Here is an 18438-nt window from a genome sequence, read left to right on the forward strand (position 1 = left end):
CCACCGTAAATAGCCTCGATGACTAATATACTTACCTATCCAGAGATTTCCCCCGATCTTGGCTATGTTATCGGCCCAGCAAGTGGAAGTCTAACCACGCCGTAATTATTTCACAATTTTTGCTACTAAGCACAAAAGCTTACTTAATTCTGGAAGCGCTCTCTACTAAATAATCGCTTGGGATGTGCATAGACGTATTATTATATACCCTTAATTATAACGAATAAATACTATGTAAGAATTAAAATGATATAATTAAAATAAATTCATAATATATCATCGTTTCAGCATATGGACGCCCGCTGTAAGACTTAGGCCTCTCACAAAGAATCTCTATGGGGAGGTACCAAAATAGCTACGCTTGGCAGCGGATGGGCGATCGCAATAAGGTATTATGACATGCAGAGGACTCTGCTGACCATCCTCTGTAAGCTTGTTTGTAAGCTCTGGCAATCCCATATAATTAATACACAAAGTATGAATTCTATAAGAATGTATCTCGGGAATCGAACCTGCAACTTACGATCGCAAGTCTCACCGAGATAATTCACCGCTAAACCGGTACTAAATATATACATATATATAAAACAATAATTCCTATAGTATTATGATGGTATGAGTAACGATCTTAAGTCATCTTAATATGAAAGGAAATGCGTTTCAGGGAAGAATACATTATATTACGAATGATAAACTAAGAAAGAAAGTTTTCTTATTGCAAAAAGCTGTAGGCTGATTCGTATATACTAACTGGGTCCAAGATGATACAGCGTAGAAAGCGCTTAGCCTAGATCTCTTAATACATAGTAAGCTAAAGCGATTCCTCAGAAATCTCTTTACAGAGTGATTAATTGTAGACATAAAAGCTTTAATTGAAAATTAAAGCTTTCATATCTACAATTTAATTGAAAAAAAAGATTGAAATATTTTACACCTTTTTCTAATTAACCTGTATAAAGTGATCACTTTAAAGTTTTGATACCACGAAAATAAACGATTTGAAAAAAAAAAATTTTTAAAAACCTTTTTAGAATAAGCCTTTTAATGTCCTAAATTTTTACGGTGATAGGATGAATAAATTTTTGAATCTATCGAGTACATACAAATAGAAAGACACATTCATTTATTCATAAAGTATATATATAAATATAAATATATGTATATGTGTGTGTGTGTGTATATATATATATATTGGATTGGAAAACGCTTATATAAATGTACGCTGTCACTTACAATTAGGTGAAAATTCGAACACTTAACTTTTTTTGGGTACAAAAAATAGATCCTTATATAAATAATTTACTAAATTTTTAGAAGCCCAACGATAGAAGACTGAAACTTGCGATCGTAGGTCGCGGATTACATTCCAGGGATACAATCTTTTATAATTCACACCTTGTGCATTAATTATATAGAATTGCCACTGCTTACAAATAGGTTTATTTTTGTAGTCAAGAGTATGTCCTCTCGCGCATAGTTTAAAAGAAATTATTAACACTTATAGTGCCACTGAAACTTTTCCGAGCTTTTTTATAAGTTTCGTATTTTATGAAGAATAGAGAAAAGTATTCTTTATTTGTAGTGGTACACTAATGAATATGTATTTTTATTAAATTTATTTGTAATATTGTGAACATAGATGAGATTATTATAATAAAAATCGAATAAATACCGACATAATATTTTCTCTATCAGAATTTTAGTTACTGGAGTCTTAGTCTCTCTCTGCCATCCTCTCCGCGGAAAACGTAATCGCGACTAAAGCAAACAGTGCCTTCTCTTGTAGTCATCGCTCATTCAGATGAAACTGCAACAGCTCGTGCAACAAGTTTTTAACCGCTTTATGATTAAAAAGAAATATTACACGTGGCGAACGTCTAGGCTCGTCGAATAGTCACCTAGCAACTTCAGTTTTTGCTAATTGAAATATCCAAGTACCGTTACCGAGAAACTTCAAGCGTGTGTCACTGAGAAGCCGAACAGAACTTGTATAAACCTGTCATTACAAGCTGTCAAATGGACCAACTGCTGAGTTTTTGCAGAACATTGAAAAGCTTACACAAAATTATCGAAATTTTGGGGAAAGTTTTATCGATGGAATGAAACATTATTATCGTACACATACATAATTTTTATAATAAAGACTGCTGTATATCATGTCTGGTTACTATTAAAGAATTTTAAAAAAGAATATATATTTAAAACTAATTAGTACCAAGTTGTAAAACGCGTTGATGTCTTTTGTATGAACATTTCGTCTACTAATGTAGCAGCAAGATGTAATTTTTTTATCTAATGTACTTTTTTACTTTATGACATATTTTTTATGTCAATTCAAATATATATATATATATATATAAAAATTAAAAGAATTATGTACTTTATTAAAATCACAGAGACACAACAAAAAGAATTATTGATAATTTTTATAAACTTAATAGAAGTCTGATGTGCTATATGATATTGCTTTCCTAAAGATAGTTTTGTGTCTGGCCAGACCGCCGATGACGATGACTAAAAGCGTTTCTCAAAAGCTCGCGTCACTGCTGATGCTAATTTACGAACGGCGAAGTCCGCGCCGGCGGTGCCGATATCGACGGGCGGGAGACAATAAATCCGGTTCTGACTGCAGCGGGCGGGTTGCAATTAAACTAGTGTCGCGACGAGTTCGCGACCGTGCGAAAGTGAAGCGGCGGGAGACGGCGACGCACGGGGCTCGGGGCTAGGGGTGAGGAGCGCGGGGAGAGAGGTGCGGTGACGGAGAGAACAGAACTGCAGACTCCTGACCAGTCAGTGCGCTGACGCCGGCGCATACGCACGTGCCGCGGCCCGCGAGTCTACTACTGCGATGTCGTGTTAGCGCGGCGCGCCCCCATGGTGTACCCCGAAGCCTCCCGCTGGGGCGCGCCCGACGCGATAGCGCCCCTCTACGATGACGTCTACCGAGGTCAGACGATTTGCAAAACCTACCCACCGCGAATTACAACCTCCTTTGTTTCTGTGCTCTAAAAGCGCTACACGTTGCAACCTGCAAGGACGACGTTTAGGGTGATACACAACTAATCGTACCGTGTATATCTTACAACAATTCCTATAACTATATCACCCTAATACTCCTTGTAGGTACAGTTTGTAGCTGCTTTTACATCCAGTTATAGTATTTATTTTCCAACTACTAGAATTCAAACACCCTGGAACCTTTTAATCACCTATTTTTTTTAACTATATTATTAAATTAACTGTCAAAACGCATCATAAAGTCCATAAAATAAATATGAACATAAAATTAATGACATCTAACAAATTATACATCAAGTAATATACATAAAATTAACGTATTATTTAAAACTTTGACTCCTAATGTTAAATCAGTCGCATTAGTGAATGTATACAAATCAGGTATTATTTATTGCCTTAATTCCACTGACGCGGAATGTGCGAATCGGGTTTACGTTTTTTATTAATCTTGGGGCTTTGACCTCCATTATCAGGCTGTCATGGGAGATACAAAAAATAAAGGAAGCGATAGAGGCAAGTTGTTTAAAGATGTTTGATTATAATATATAGTTTACACTTGCTTTTTATATGTTCACATTACTAATTTAAAGTTAATCCAACGCCAAATATGGTTTTTGTAATACACACATTTATTATGCTTATACTTTACGGTTCAAATCAGCTGATCGTGTGTTGATTTGGAGATGTATGTACATAAGATAGATTGGTGTTTCTAAATATACAAAGTCTTTGTGTCCTGTGCATGCGAATGCGTTTCATATGTATGGCTCTCGGGTGACTCATGTTTGCGGATTCGCGTATCGACTGTTTTATTTATAATCATGTATATGAGTTAGTGAGTCTTGCTGTTCGAGCTATCCAGTAGTTTTGTACGACGTATATTTAAATATTTGTTGAACGTATTTTAAAATAATTTAAGAGGGAATGGAAAGTTGATCACGCTTTTTAAATACAAAATAGTTTTATTACGTCCAGTAAGTAATCGACATCAAAAAATCGATTGATTCGTAGTTGTTCTCATATCAGGATGCATTTGGAATTCTTCGTAACCATGTGTATTAATTTGCAGCGTACCTAATACTTCTATTTTGATTGTTGTCTATTTAACACAAAAAAATCAGGTATACCAATTTCTATAAGTGAACATTACATGCAAAAAGTCGAGACTAAGTTACACTGTAGACTATGTGATAACACGGACCAAGTTAAAGACCCTTAATCCGAGATATTTTTATAATAAAAATATACTACTTATTTAGGTATGCTATATTAAAGTTTGCACTTGCTCTACATTCGGTTATTTACAATTTTAGTACATGTACTGCCGAAGCAAGTACATGGGCGAGTATTTACAATAGTTCATTCGTCCTGTAGACAAGTCGAAAGTCACACTATTTTTTACACTTCTATTAGAACGAGGCACATTAAATTACATATTAATATATAAATTAATATATATAAATTAATATATATAAATTACAATACATTTAGAAATTATACTTACCGTTGATAAATACTACCAGAAAACTCTAGTATAGTGCTGTGTAATTCGATATTAGATGAATTTAGTAATTTAGATATGTTTTACAAAGTTTTAAATTTATCCCAGATAATGTACTCTAGGCTCCTATTGATAGTTTAAAAATGTCTGTATTTTAAGCATTGCTTTATAGTAAATGATTTTAAATTAATAAATAAAATAAAAGAGCCTTGCTAAGTTACTTTCGCGAGTACTACTTAGGTTTGAGGCATTTAATATCCAAACAGGTAACAGACTCCAATTGATATGGATAGAGATACAATTCATTGTATTTAGAATAAATTTGTATGATTTCGCAAAAAATTGTATAGACTTGATTATTGTAGTTCCATAACTTTTTTACCCTTTAAAAGCAAAGCATGATATTATAATGGTACATGCTTGCCTAGAAGAAATTCTATAATTGGTTGGAAACAATGACGTCGGTAGAACTTGACACGATCGAGCACGTCACTACATGGAGCATCCACCAAGTTGACTCAAGAAATTAGCAGCCTATCAATCAGGGATTACGGATGGAGTCCTCTCCTCTTGCTTAGTAACAGTAAATAGGTTTGGGTTACAACAAATATACTTAATGTTTGTTGTAAATATCAAAATAAAAACTTCATATGTTCATGAAAATAATAACTACTATACTAAATTCGTATTTATATTTAAAAACATAGTCTTTAAGTAATCATTTAAAATGATTGTATAGTATAACAAATGATTGAAAGGACAATATTTATAAAGTATTCTTTATGATGGCTTATCGATTCAGGCTTTATAGCTAATTCGTGATTCTAGATACGGCATTGTTGAATCATAGCAACATTACTACCAACCGGCGACCACCATTAAGAAATTATACTGCATATAGAAAATGCTTTTATATGACAATTATTGCATAATTAAAAAACGATTAGATGACAGTTTACGGGCATCGCGAAACCAGCGCACTGGTTGTATATCGGTTGAAAAGAATAAGAAATTAGTTTAATTATTTAAAATTGTACGTACTTAGAATCATAATTACGTAAAGATTCACTACTTGTCACTGTAGTATTTTAAAAACTACAATGACAAGTGGAGAGGTATATTTCTGTTTATCTTTGGGTATATGTGAATATAGTATTTCATGTATGTAGTTTATGTATTATAATACTATATAGTATTTTGTACCATTCGTGTATTATAATTACTGTGTATTATTTCATCATTCATCATCATTTCAACCATAGGTTACTGTATTTTTGAGGCACTAATTTTTCTCTCTCTCATTCACTCCTGCATGTGGGAAAAGTACTTTGTTACAAGGATAAACGATATTTTCAGTTTTGATTTTTATTTTATTTTTTTCTTTCGTGCCTCCTTTTTTCTTTTGTTTGTCATCTTTTGTTCTTCACAATATCTGTCACTCTTTTCATTCTCTGCCTATCATTCAGACTTCCTTTTGTGTTCCCAAGATATGATAGATTTTTTAAACAATTACTTTACTTTGCTATCACAGGTTTAGTTCCTGGTTTACGACGTTTACTGTTGCAAACAGGCCTTCCGTCAGATTTCCAACAGGCCTGATAAGATGCAGTGTTATTGGTATTATAAGCAATGTAATTATAAGCAATTGGTATTAATGCATCAATTTTTAACCTCTTTTATCACTTGATGACCGCCCGCTTTATTTTTTCTCATTTACTATGTCTATCCAATAGTTGTCTTAAATAAGACAACATTTGTGATAAGAGCACCCTTTGTACTCATGTCACTTGCTATTCTTTCTGCTAATATCAACTACTTCATCTGATTTCTTATTATTTCCTATTTAACGTACAATAAATAAACCAGTTATCTGGCAACCCGTGCCGTTATTTCTTATGTTCAAAAACATCTCAATTAAATATAACAATTGTATACGTAGTAGTGATCGGCGATTTCCGGAATAACATTACGAAAACTGTGAGAAACATTTAACGTTGGAAGGTTTCTTCGACGTTATCGTTAAGTACCCAAAGTAAAACACCCACGCCGACTAAAGGTTTTTACTTTCTTGATCACGTATATAGATCAAGTTACCGTAAGAATTTCAAAATATTACCGTAGACAATGTGGTACTTTTTCAACACATCAAAAGTGTTTTTTTTTCTCTTACTTTGCGAATTGTTTTATTTAATTCGTTTCGTGATAGAGTTAACTTGCCATCATAGTTTATATGCTTAGTTAATCATAGACATAACATAAATAAAAAAGTTCTTTACCAAAAAAAATGTCATCGTTTGTTTAAAAACGATGAAACGTCAAGTCGATTTCAATTCATAAATATAAAAGTATACCATAACTAATTAATCTTATATGTTTTATATAAAAATGGTTACACACGATTAAATTTATGATAATCTGATTTATATGGCGGTAAATAAAGAAAGATTAAGATTAGGTAAAAAAATATAATCTAGTATAATGCTATAAACGTAAACAATAATGGTTGTATCTCCTCAACGCAGGGGTATAAAAAGAATGAAATGACAAGATGGAGGATAGATGTCATTATTGTACAAGTTGTATAAGACACTTGCATTGTAATATTACCTGAAAGCTTTATGTTTTATAACGTATATATACGTGTCCATTAAAACTTATATGTTATTATCTCATTTACAAATAATAAAGTTATCCTAGAATAAGACTGAACCCTTAACCAAATATTTTGAATCTGAAGTTATTGAGTATTGAAGTTTTAACCGTTTTATTATTATATATTTCTGATATAATAATACTTAAAATAATCGACAACGATACTTACCCATGTGACGGATCTACAGTACAGTCTTTTCACCGCTTACTCAGATACTGCTCCCGATACGAATCCAAAAGACGTAACCGTGACACTATACGAAAAATTTAATATACCTCCGTTCAACTTACCGGACCCTCCTCAGGAAAAAAATTCAGGCAGAATCTTTGGATGAATTGGCTCGACACATTGTCTTAAACCTCAAGGCAAGGCGGCTTGAAATAAAACAATGCAACGATTAATGTATAATTGAGTTAAAATTTTAGCTGTATGTTGCTATAAAAATTTTAAATAATAATAAAACGCTCTCCTGACTCGCAGCTTGGAGTAGAAAAATCCATATCAAATAACGACCATCCCTCTCCCAATTGCCTGTGCTCAGTAAACGAAAAAAAAAACACGTTGTATACAAAACACCCGAGATAAATTAAAAAATTTAGAATTAATAATATAAAAAAGATATAATAATACGTCGATTTAAAAATTACGTCATGATTGTAAAAAATGGATATGATTGTTTCTGTGTGCATGAATATTTAAAGTGATAATAAACCTTGTATTAAATTGCTTCATTACTCAAAATACAGTGTTTAGTACTAGTTTCTATATAATTGGGTTCTTTTCCATTCTTCTCGTGACTTATACACATCACTTTAAATAACCTTAACTGGAATAAATAAATGAATAAATATAATAAATATGTACTGTGAATCCATTTAGACGTTACGTTACTGCGAAAATAGCTTTCTTTTTACACAAAAAAAATGACCATTCTGTCTTCTCGTCGTCTATAATTAATGTATTACTCATAGAATTATTTTATTTTGAAAAATGCATTTACAACAAGCTGTTGAAGTATCACGAGCTTGCCTCCACGAAGCACAAAGAGAAAAATTAAATAGATCTAGCAATATGCAATGATTTGAGTGTAACTCACATCTTAGCTACTAAAAGGTTGATATAATACATTTATGTAGTTGAGTAAAGCATTACAAATATAATAGTAAAGTATGAGATTTGCAATTTTATTACCTAGGTCTGAGTTCTGTCGGGATTACTGGACGTCGACATTTGCTATAAGATACGACACGTTTCTAATTTGAACCTATTAAAAATTACAATCTTTACTGTACTATCAATTCTTCTTAAAGGCCCAAAAATACTTGTTTAGTTTCACTAAAATAAATCCATACTTTTACATAAAATGTTTGTTTCTCCTTTTTAAGTCCTTGTAAAGTAACGTTGTTTTTTTGGTTTAAAACTATGAGATATGAGTAGAGTAAAATTCTCTACATGCTGTAAAAATACCAAAAAGATTAGAGGGTAAGAAAATGATGGGAAAAGAGAGAGAAAGGAAGCAACATAGTAGAAACAGAGAGGGAAAAAGAGAGAAAAGGGAAGAGTGAGAGAAATCTATTTTTTGTTAGTTATTAATAAAACCTATGATCTTATTTAATAGTTTTTTCAACTCTTTAAGTTATAACTAAAGTATGTTTATCAGAGTAAAGAATATGTATATGTCCTTTGTCGTTTCAGCCCATAGATAATCACTGCAAAGCATAGGACATCCCCAAAGATATCTATGGGGGATATATCACAATCGCCACGCTTGACAGGCGGGATGGAGATCGCACTGTAGTATTATTTATATTAGCACAGGGCGCTGATTCCCATACTCTGGAAACTTGTTAGTAAGCGAAAACAATCCTAAATAAGTAATACATAAAATGTGAATTATATATAAGATAATTCTCCAGGAATTGAACCTATGACCGCAAGTCTCAGTCCATACCGCTAGGCTACCGTTGATGTAGTCAAATCTAGTTGAAGCATATTATCTGTTCATGGCGATGTTTCACTAGACAGAGAGATTTTACATATCCCATGGTCACTTTTTTTACTGAAATGACTATACTATGCGTCGGTGATATTTTCACCGCTTTTAGTGTGTTAGTAAACTGTTTACTTTTACATTTTATTTTGTAATAAAAAACGTTTTTGAACAGATGATGTATCTAAATATTGGCATACAAGCTAACTCGATGACTCAGAATATAGTTTGCAAACGACCAAACGATACGGTCCGTATTTTCCGGCGGACCGTCTGTTAGCATGAGTTTGTATTCCGAACGCACTTGGCGTGCTTTTGTCATTGCCATACGCGTGACGAATCGAAAATATTATCGATTACATGCAACGGAAACTGGCGGCAATTGCCAGCGCTCTAGCGCACGTTCATTAACCGATTTCGGAAATTCCCATAAACATTTTTATATTTGTCTACAAGTGCATTCCATTAAAATATATATGACATTTGTCAAATTGAATAAGAAGTACATTTGGATAATTAATCAACTTATTCTTTTGTAATATACATACTACTGCGACACACGTTAATTATAGCTACAGAATTATATATGTTTTTTAATTAATTTTTGTTTATTTTGTCATATTCTGGTTTTGTCTCCAATTTTTTTTGTAATTATTTTGTAATTGTAATTGCGCATGTGTCGCCATGGTAAAAAATAAATGTTAATCTGTCTACTTTGCATTATAAGTAATTTTTAATATGTATATTAATTTCCAACAGCAATCACTTGATGATTTTCCGCTATACTTTTTTTATTAGCCAAGTCCATCCAAGGGTTGCCTGGAAGCAATCGTTAATTTTCTCTGTTTCATTAGATTTCAAAGCTATTACACCTATAAACAATCACCCTGTATATTATACATAAAAATATACATATATACTTAAATATGTATACATATTGACATATATCTCAGTCGCAATAATAGAAGCCGTCTTTTTATATTTAAACTTAATTTGTAAAAAAAAAATAATCTACTCTTTTTAATGAAATTATTTAAATGAAGTGTAGTTTAAAATTATAATATGGAATTATAGTAAGTATAATTTTTATAATAACGTAATACGGTTCTCTTTAATCGTAAACTAGCAAAGTTAATATGTATTAACAAAACGAATGTCACAGAGTCACTTCTCGTTTTAGTGTTCACACTAAAACATTCATCCGTCGTATACAGTTCTCGGATAACTGCACTTCCGTTATCTCTCCTCCACAAGAGCGTAGGTGCGGAATTGGCTTTGCGGTCTTCTAGTAATGTTCTGACCTTTATATAAAAATTGTGGCTCTAATAACATTCTTGAAATAGATTAAAATTTACATTTATAGGCACAAATAAATTTTTGTGTTAATTCATTAATAATTAATATTATAATATGGTCTCATTAAAATTAAAGAATTTAATCCGAGAAATCTAAAATATACAATCTATCTACAGTCGGCCTTTGATTTGACACATCAGGTATATTTTTGCATTATTCTCAATTGCATTTTATTTAAGGCACACTGCCAGTTTTATATATAAATAGATATTTACAAACATAGGTATTTATGTAAAATTTTACTTGTTATTAGTATATAAAGTTTTAAAGGAGTACAGTCAGCAAAAAGTTTCAAATTTTTTATACTTCGAATTGTTCTGTAAAAAGATATTAGTTTAAAATATGTGACAATAATTTTTTTTGGAATAAGACATACCAATAACTTCAAGTAGTACAAAATCTATAGAAATATACTGATAATAAACAGTTATTATTAAAAAATCTTGATATATAATCATTACGTTAATTTTTAATTGTTACACAATTTATTTTTGGTTAGGTTGTACTCTACATTAATCTACAGAAAATAAGCTATACATTTATTCATATTCCTATAAACCTTTTACTATAAGCCTTATATATATATATATATATATATATATATATATATATATATATATATATATAGGTACGTACAAGTTATCTTCCACTGTGATACTTTTTTCTCTGCAGTTACGTAATAATACAATGCAAAAGTTACAAAAGTCTTGTATTGGTTTCCCAAGATACGAAGCGAAGCGATCTTAGTTTATACTGCAGGAAATTTACGAACTATTTTAGTAATTCGTAAATTCGTATTCGTATATTTCGTAAGATCGGCTAGATTCGGTTTTGCAGAGCATAGTGTATAGCGTAGTTAAAATAATACATAATCATAAAAGATTTAATATTTTTGGCGAAAACTGTTTCCAACCTGTCAAATCAAATGTCGGGGTCGGGTACATTACAATCTAAACTATATACAAGGTGTTTGGATATATATCATATAGTGTAAAAACTTTAAAGATGTAATTGTTTAGGACATTTACCAGTAAAAAGCTTTAAAGCATTTTCACCTATTCGCAATCATCCTGTATATAGTGATCACCCTATTGAAATGCGTCTTGACAACTTCTAATAGTACAAGGTTTTTAAGGACAGATAGTATACAATAATTCATTTTATAGTTGAGTATCCTCAATTTTGAAAATTCTACATTTAACTATATTACCATTACGTAACCTATTATTTTAAAACCATTGGCTTTTGGATAGAGTGTACCATAAATTAGTTGACAGTATAAAAATCATCCCTGTATAATATTTTACATATACGACGATAACAATCACGCTGGTCATATTTCGTAATGTTTTGACGAATAAAGGCGCAGAACCGCGAAGATGCTTGCACACGTGGACCGCGTTCCAAAACGGTTATTTTATTATCTCAATTGAACCTTGAAAATTGAACTGTCTTAGGGATATCAAATAGTTGTACAGCGTCGCTTCACAATTGACTTAGCGCTGTCGTGTTGGGTGAAAATTACTGTGTACCTTCAAATAGTCGTTCGAAAAGTCGTTCCTTCTGCCTAACGGTGTCGTTTAAATGGTAATATTGCCTCTTAATAGACGATCCTTTCATATTTATTGGCTTTGCATGGAAGCTTTAAGCTGCGATATAAGACTTCTTGAATGCAGGTTTAAATAGCTTTTAATTCTTTTTAATGCCTTATAGGAGAGATGAATTCCTCTTTACTTATTTTATTTATTTATTTTAGACCTACAGCGTAGCCTATTTATTATTACGGATGCAATAATCTATTATACAACTTTTATTTACATGTTTACCTATTGTAGGTGTACAAAACTTTCGCCGTATTGTGCTACAAACAAAAGTAAACCATAAGTTATAATATATTATACATCTGAAGAAATGTGACTCTCTGAGTAATAAATACAAACTGAAACAAATTGAAACTCCAAATAAGTGCTAAACAAAATGCAATTCATAAACAGTCGACATGTAATTTTAAAACGTTAAACATAATTTTTTATTGCTGATAGGTATAAAAACTTTAAAAGAGTATATACTTGCTGACAATTATTGTATAGTACAATCTATTTAAACAAATGGTTTCAGTAAATATAATGTGATAAGAAAAAGCGTTTTCAAAATTGTAATTACACAATATTAAAAATAATTAGAATTAATATATCATATATACGTAAATATATCGACTTCGTCATTTAAGCCCTAGGATGTCCACTGCTGGATATGAGCCTTCCCTGCGTCTGCGTGTCCCATAATTGACGGCGTGACTGCGTTCTAAAATCTTCGTTCTTCGAGGGTATAAATAACGATACACTGTTTGCACCGAACAAAGATTTGTCTTTTGAAGTCGGATCTCTTAAATCATTGTGACGACGTCAGCCGTAAATAGTTCGTAAAAAGATTATTTAAAATCGTTTTGTTTTAGAACTTAACTTTTTTTAACTTTTCACCAAATCATATAACTGCTTTAGAAAGAGTTGACAGTAGTCTTTTAAAAAACACAATTGAGATTATTTCTCTATTATATATATAAAGGAAGTAACATTTTTTACCAGTATCACTTTAATTATTTACACCGATAATCACTATGTATGAATGGTTGAGGGTAAAATAATAATTTACATATTGCATCTCATTGTGAACCGGCCTTCGCTTCGCGCCTATGTAATAAAATCAGCGATAGATATGTATGTAGATTTGATCTGTATCAAATCAGAGGTGATAAAACGAAAGCTTAGTTGGCAATTCTTTGGCAATAATAGACATTGCCGTTGTAAATACTATGTAGTTTCATTTCATAACTAAATTTTTAAAAACTTAAATACATGGTAATTGTTTATATGAGTTAAAACTTTAGAATGTTAAAAGCTCATTTGTTGTCAAATAATGTATTATATCACACCGTATCCATTAAAAAATTGATGAATTTATTAATAATAAATTACGTAACACGTTATTTTTTTAAAATTTTACTAAATATTAAAATTTATTATTGCTAACTATCTAGTCCTGCAGGCATTGTATTAAGGAAAAATAAATTAATGGAACATATTTCCTTGTGATCACATTATACAGGTTGATTGAAAATAGGTATAAAATCGTTAAAGATTTTAGCTGGCGAATGAGCTATACATTCATCCATTTAAATCCTTTACTATATATCCAATCAACCTGTATTTAGATTAATGTCTGTGGTCTTGAGCGGTAAGAAAAGATACAGACAGTTAACAACAAAATGGTGGTTCTAAATATCTTGAGCCATTTTTTCCATTAACTCTAAATTTTAATTTTCATAGGTATTTTAATATTGCAAAAGCCTATTACATGTTTTTTACTTGTTATATTCAAAACTACACACCAGGTATTTGAATCGCTTTCAAATTGCATACCTAAAAATACCAGAACATTTCTAACTCGTAGTTTTCCTCATTCATAGCGCTATAAATCGGCGTCCCAGAAAATGGGTTGTAAATAAATTTATAAGACGTCGTGCGCAGAGCAATGCGACTTCACCTGTGGCCGAGGAGAAGGCGCGCCGTTAGCGGTACGTACCAGTTGACCGGTACTTAAAACCGGGTACTACATAATGCGTTAAACATATTTATGAAAGATTACTACCATTTTTATAATTAATCCCATATTAGAGTTTATTGAATTGATATTAAAAACTATTCATGGTACATTTAAAGTTTTAGATTAAGTACACAGAGTAAAAAGAAAGAACGTTTTGATAGAAAACCGCAGTGAAAGAGAAGTTTGTCACTGATATTGCGAGCGATACGCAAAATAATAAATGAGACTTCCATCAGCTTCTTCATGGAAAGGTTACTTATGTTCTAGTATGTTCCTGATGTGAGACGTAAAAAGTGGTGTAAGTTTTTATTATCGAAGCGAAATTGTTTCAGGCCAATAAGATGATTCAAATGTTGGTAAAAACACAGTTTTTTGTAATATTTCTATAGCTATGTTATACCGCGTGTCCGACATATTCCTAGTTTTTTGGCTTAATGTGCTAATATATATATATATATATATATATATATATATATATATATATATATATATATATATATATATATATATATATATATATATATATATATATATATATATATATATATATATAGATTTTTGACTTGAATAATATATGGAGCAGTGATAGCGGTAGAGGACGGACACTTTCGATCGTAGGTTCGAGTTCCTTTCTCGGTATACCTTCTTATATAATTTACACTTTGTGCATTAAACATATAGAATTGTCACTGCTCACAAACAAGTTTCCATAGGATAACAGAACACTAGACAGACACTGCGTAACAGAACACTGCGATCGCCATTGCGCCAAGCGTTGCGATTATGGTATATCCCCCAAAGATATCTTTGAGGGAGGGGTATATCTTAGAGTGGGCGCCTATGGATTGCAACGACGACGACGATACTACGATGAAGGTCTTTATTCTCGTATTGGTATTTAAAGGCTTCGCAAATTTGAGGGTGCATGGCGCAGGCTCTGAGGTTGAAGTTTTAAGTTATTAAAAACAATTTATTATTTATAAGTTAATATGTAGTTTAATTTATGCTATTTTGCATTTAGTATCACCAATCGTACCAACTTATTTTATTAATGCCTCTAATACATTGGTACACTAGCAGGCTTAGATCGTAATTTTATTGAATATTTATAAATATTTAAAATAAATTATATATCAATAGCTTTGACCCAAATCTAACACTTAAACACGATTTATTGGATTAAAGCAGTAAATAAAGTTATCTTAAACGTAACTATGTATTTGTAGCGGAAACGTTCAGTTAATTTTATTTATTCTTGCTCTAAAACACCGAGAGTTACAATCTTCTAAAACTATAGAAACACATCAGTCCAATTGTATTAAAAAGGAATTGTTTATTTCCATCATAGGCGAGCAAAATATAGGCGAGGAAGTGTTACGCCAGTTTTCTCACAACCGACATCTAATTCGCTATTGTTCTTTATAGTTATCTGTCTATTTAGAATTGTTTTAAATTTATTATGATTAAGCCTCTTTGTTTTAATGCTGTAATAAGTGGAAACGTTCTCGTGGAACCTGTTCAATTGCAAGTACAAATCTAGAAAGTGTCGTTTCACATAACCGACAGTAATTGGATCGCAGTATCATGGGCGGTCATATCAGAATATTCATATAATTTTGTACATTTGCAAATGCTTTTTACGCATTACGTTATATATTATTTACGAAATCATTCAGTTTTATTTTTATTATGGATTGCCTACAAAATTTAAAATATAACATGCAAGTAACAAAACAATTAAAAAATTCCAAAACAAATTGTAATTTCAATGACAGGCAATCATAATATGCGTTAGATTAATAAAAGCCTATTTATCGACATCATCACCGTCATCGTTTCCACACGTCGCTCACTGCAAGGCATACACTATCCTCAAACATATTTATAGAGTATATATATATCACAGTTTTGAAGATCATCGTTTGGAAGCTTGTTTGTAGGCAGTGGCAATTTTATATAATGAAAACACAAAATATGAATTATGTAAGAATATACCCTGAGAATCGAACCACTGGCCTGCGATCGGAGATCTGTTCTCCACCGCTGAACTAGCACTGCTCGATTTACCAGATAACACTATGTTATGTAATTTTACTAGGATATCCTTTTAAACTTTTAATAACTTTTTGTACCTATGATTGGTGATTGGATCAGATATTAAAATTTATTATTGTTTACTATTTTTCCCTACAGACTTTAGATTCTACTGCCGGAAGCTATTGCGGCAGAAGCTAATACGGCAGTATTCTACTAAAGAAAATTATGTAACATTTGTCGGAGTGTTCACTTTATACAGAGTGATTGGAAATAAGTATAAAAACTTTAAAGCTCTTTGCTAATGAGCTATACATTTATCTTAAAGGCTTTTACACTTATAAGCAATTTTTTAAGCAGGATATAACAGACAGTCCATGTTTGCTTTGGTCATGACAAAACTTGAGTATTTATAAAAACCTATTGCTTCGTAGGTATTTATTAAAAAAAGCATTAAATATTATATCTATTGAAATTGTTCATTCGACAGTTTGTTATGAACTTCTCGCCTTTGTTAGATCGCTTTGAGGTTAAAATTCATTGTTCATAGCTAAGACTGGACAACGTCTATTGGGTTAACTAGTAATCAATGAAACTCGTAATTTTCTTGGTGTCGATTTAATTAACTAAATAAATTTATTTTATCAATTATAAATTTTAAAACTACAATATATATACGACCTACGTATGTACGTCATACAATGGTGTGACCATTATATGTGGCAAGCTTTTCTTATGCAATAATCTTTTCAGTCAATAGTGTTTCATATATCCCTTTTAACTGAACGAAATTTAATGCACATTAAATAATATTTTGCAGACAGAACATAACAAAATATGTTATTCATGTTTTTAGTTAATAAAATATTCATCTATTATTATTTTATACAAGTCATTCAAGATTTTATAACTACTATAAATTTAATATTGACTACGAATGAAATTAAACTCAGAAGATAAGTTTAGGATATTTTAACAGTTGTAATATATACATACATGTTTGTTATTCTCCCATTCGCGTCGCCCATGTTTTGTTTTGAGCAGGAGATTCCAATTTTTCAGAATAATTTTAACATGTAAAAAAAAAATATTCTGAAGATTTCAAGCCGAGGTTCTTGGGGAATTTGAATCGACATGCTAAAACAATAGTGGGTGACAGTACAGGCTTTGGTCTGTTCTCGGCCACAAGGCATCTGACCAAGTGACCTAAGCATCGGCCTATCCAAAAAATATGTTTGTAATGGTTTCATGCTTAGTTATTCAAAATAATGTTTAAGTTCAACGCTTTAAGCGTCACTTCACTTCCAATCCGGGGAAACTTTTGTTACACTAAAATAGACTGCGACTGTCATATAAAAACTTAACTCCGTGCTATGCCTATAGATTTTATCTAAACACATTATTTATCTAATGTGTACTATACAAGTACAACAGACTCGCGGCTATATATGTAATGAGTAATTAATTTATTTACTAATTCACATTATCAGGACAGACAACCTTTTTAAGCTCGCCGGAAGACGCTGCCTGGATTCAGGCGGCTTTCAACCAGTCTTGTTTGAAAGTTTTTCTCTCTCTCTATCTTTTCTGAGACATAGGCTTTCTCCAGAGTTTGGCACTGAGACGTATATGTGGACATAGGTCATCTAAACATAGTTATCATTTACGTTGTATCAATTAAAGTGATAACATGAAAACGCAGTGAAAAGAATATCGGAAGAGCGCAATTTAATATAAACCAAATAAGGTCCTATAAAGTGACAAGAGAGTTCCACCCACGCCTTTATGTGAAAAGACTCCTCAAGAAACTAAGTCAAGATTTTTAATGATCGCTTTTACAAATTTTCTTTACATTTTCAAACTTTTATAATAATATGATCCTTTACATTTTTAGTAGAATGCTTTTATGTATTCTTATTTAATAATAAAAAGACGAACGTTCTTTTGATATAACATTCTATTTTCTTTATAGCAGCATTGAAGTAAAAGGTTCGTATTAAAACGCTTTCGGATTTCGCTAACCGTCGAAGCTAACTGTTCGCTAACTGCCCGCGAACACGTCTTGCATCCAACTTTCTTTGTATAGTCTGGTTACGTGTTTCGGAACGATTTCATTTCATTAGAAACCTGATTGGTAACAAATTGATTGAACTTTCCGACTTTCTGGCGCGATTCAATCGAGAAACTAGAGACGTTTCGAAATATACACGTTGTCCCTCAATTCAACGTCATGATAAAATCTAATGAAGCTTAAACTGTCTGAAAATTAATTAAAAAATACTT

General features: G+C 31.5%; 1 protein-coding gene across 2 annotated transcripts in view; it reads left to right on the forward strand.

Annotated features, from left to right (window-relative positions):
- Nucleotides 1-2777: 2777 nt before the first annotated feature.
- lft (lowfat) overlaps nucleotides 2778-18438 on the forward strand; it is a 30502-nt gene continuing 14841 nt past the window's right edge. For both annotated transcript variants that reach the window (XM_068770694.1, XM_068770695.1), the window contains exon 1: nucleotides 2778-2947. In XM_068770694.1, coding sequence (XP_068626795.1) covers nucleotides 2875-2947 — 73 coding nt within the window. In that variant the 5' untranslated portion in view covers nucleotides 2778-2874. The remainder of the gene's footprint in view (nucleotides 2948-18438) is intronic.

This window comes from Battus philenor, unplaced genomic scaffold (genome assembly GCF_028537555.1).
Source record: "Battus philenor isolate CCGP_79_NKW_IND1 unplaced genomic scaffold, ilBatPhil1.0.hap1 SCAF_3, whole genome shotgun sequence".
NCBI lineage: Eukaryota > Metazoa > Arthropoda > Insecta > Lepidoptera > Papilionidae > Battus > Battus philenor.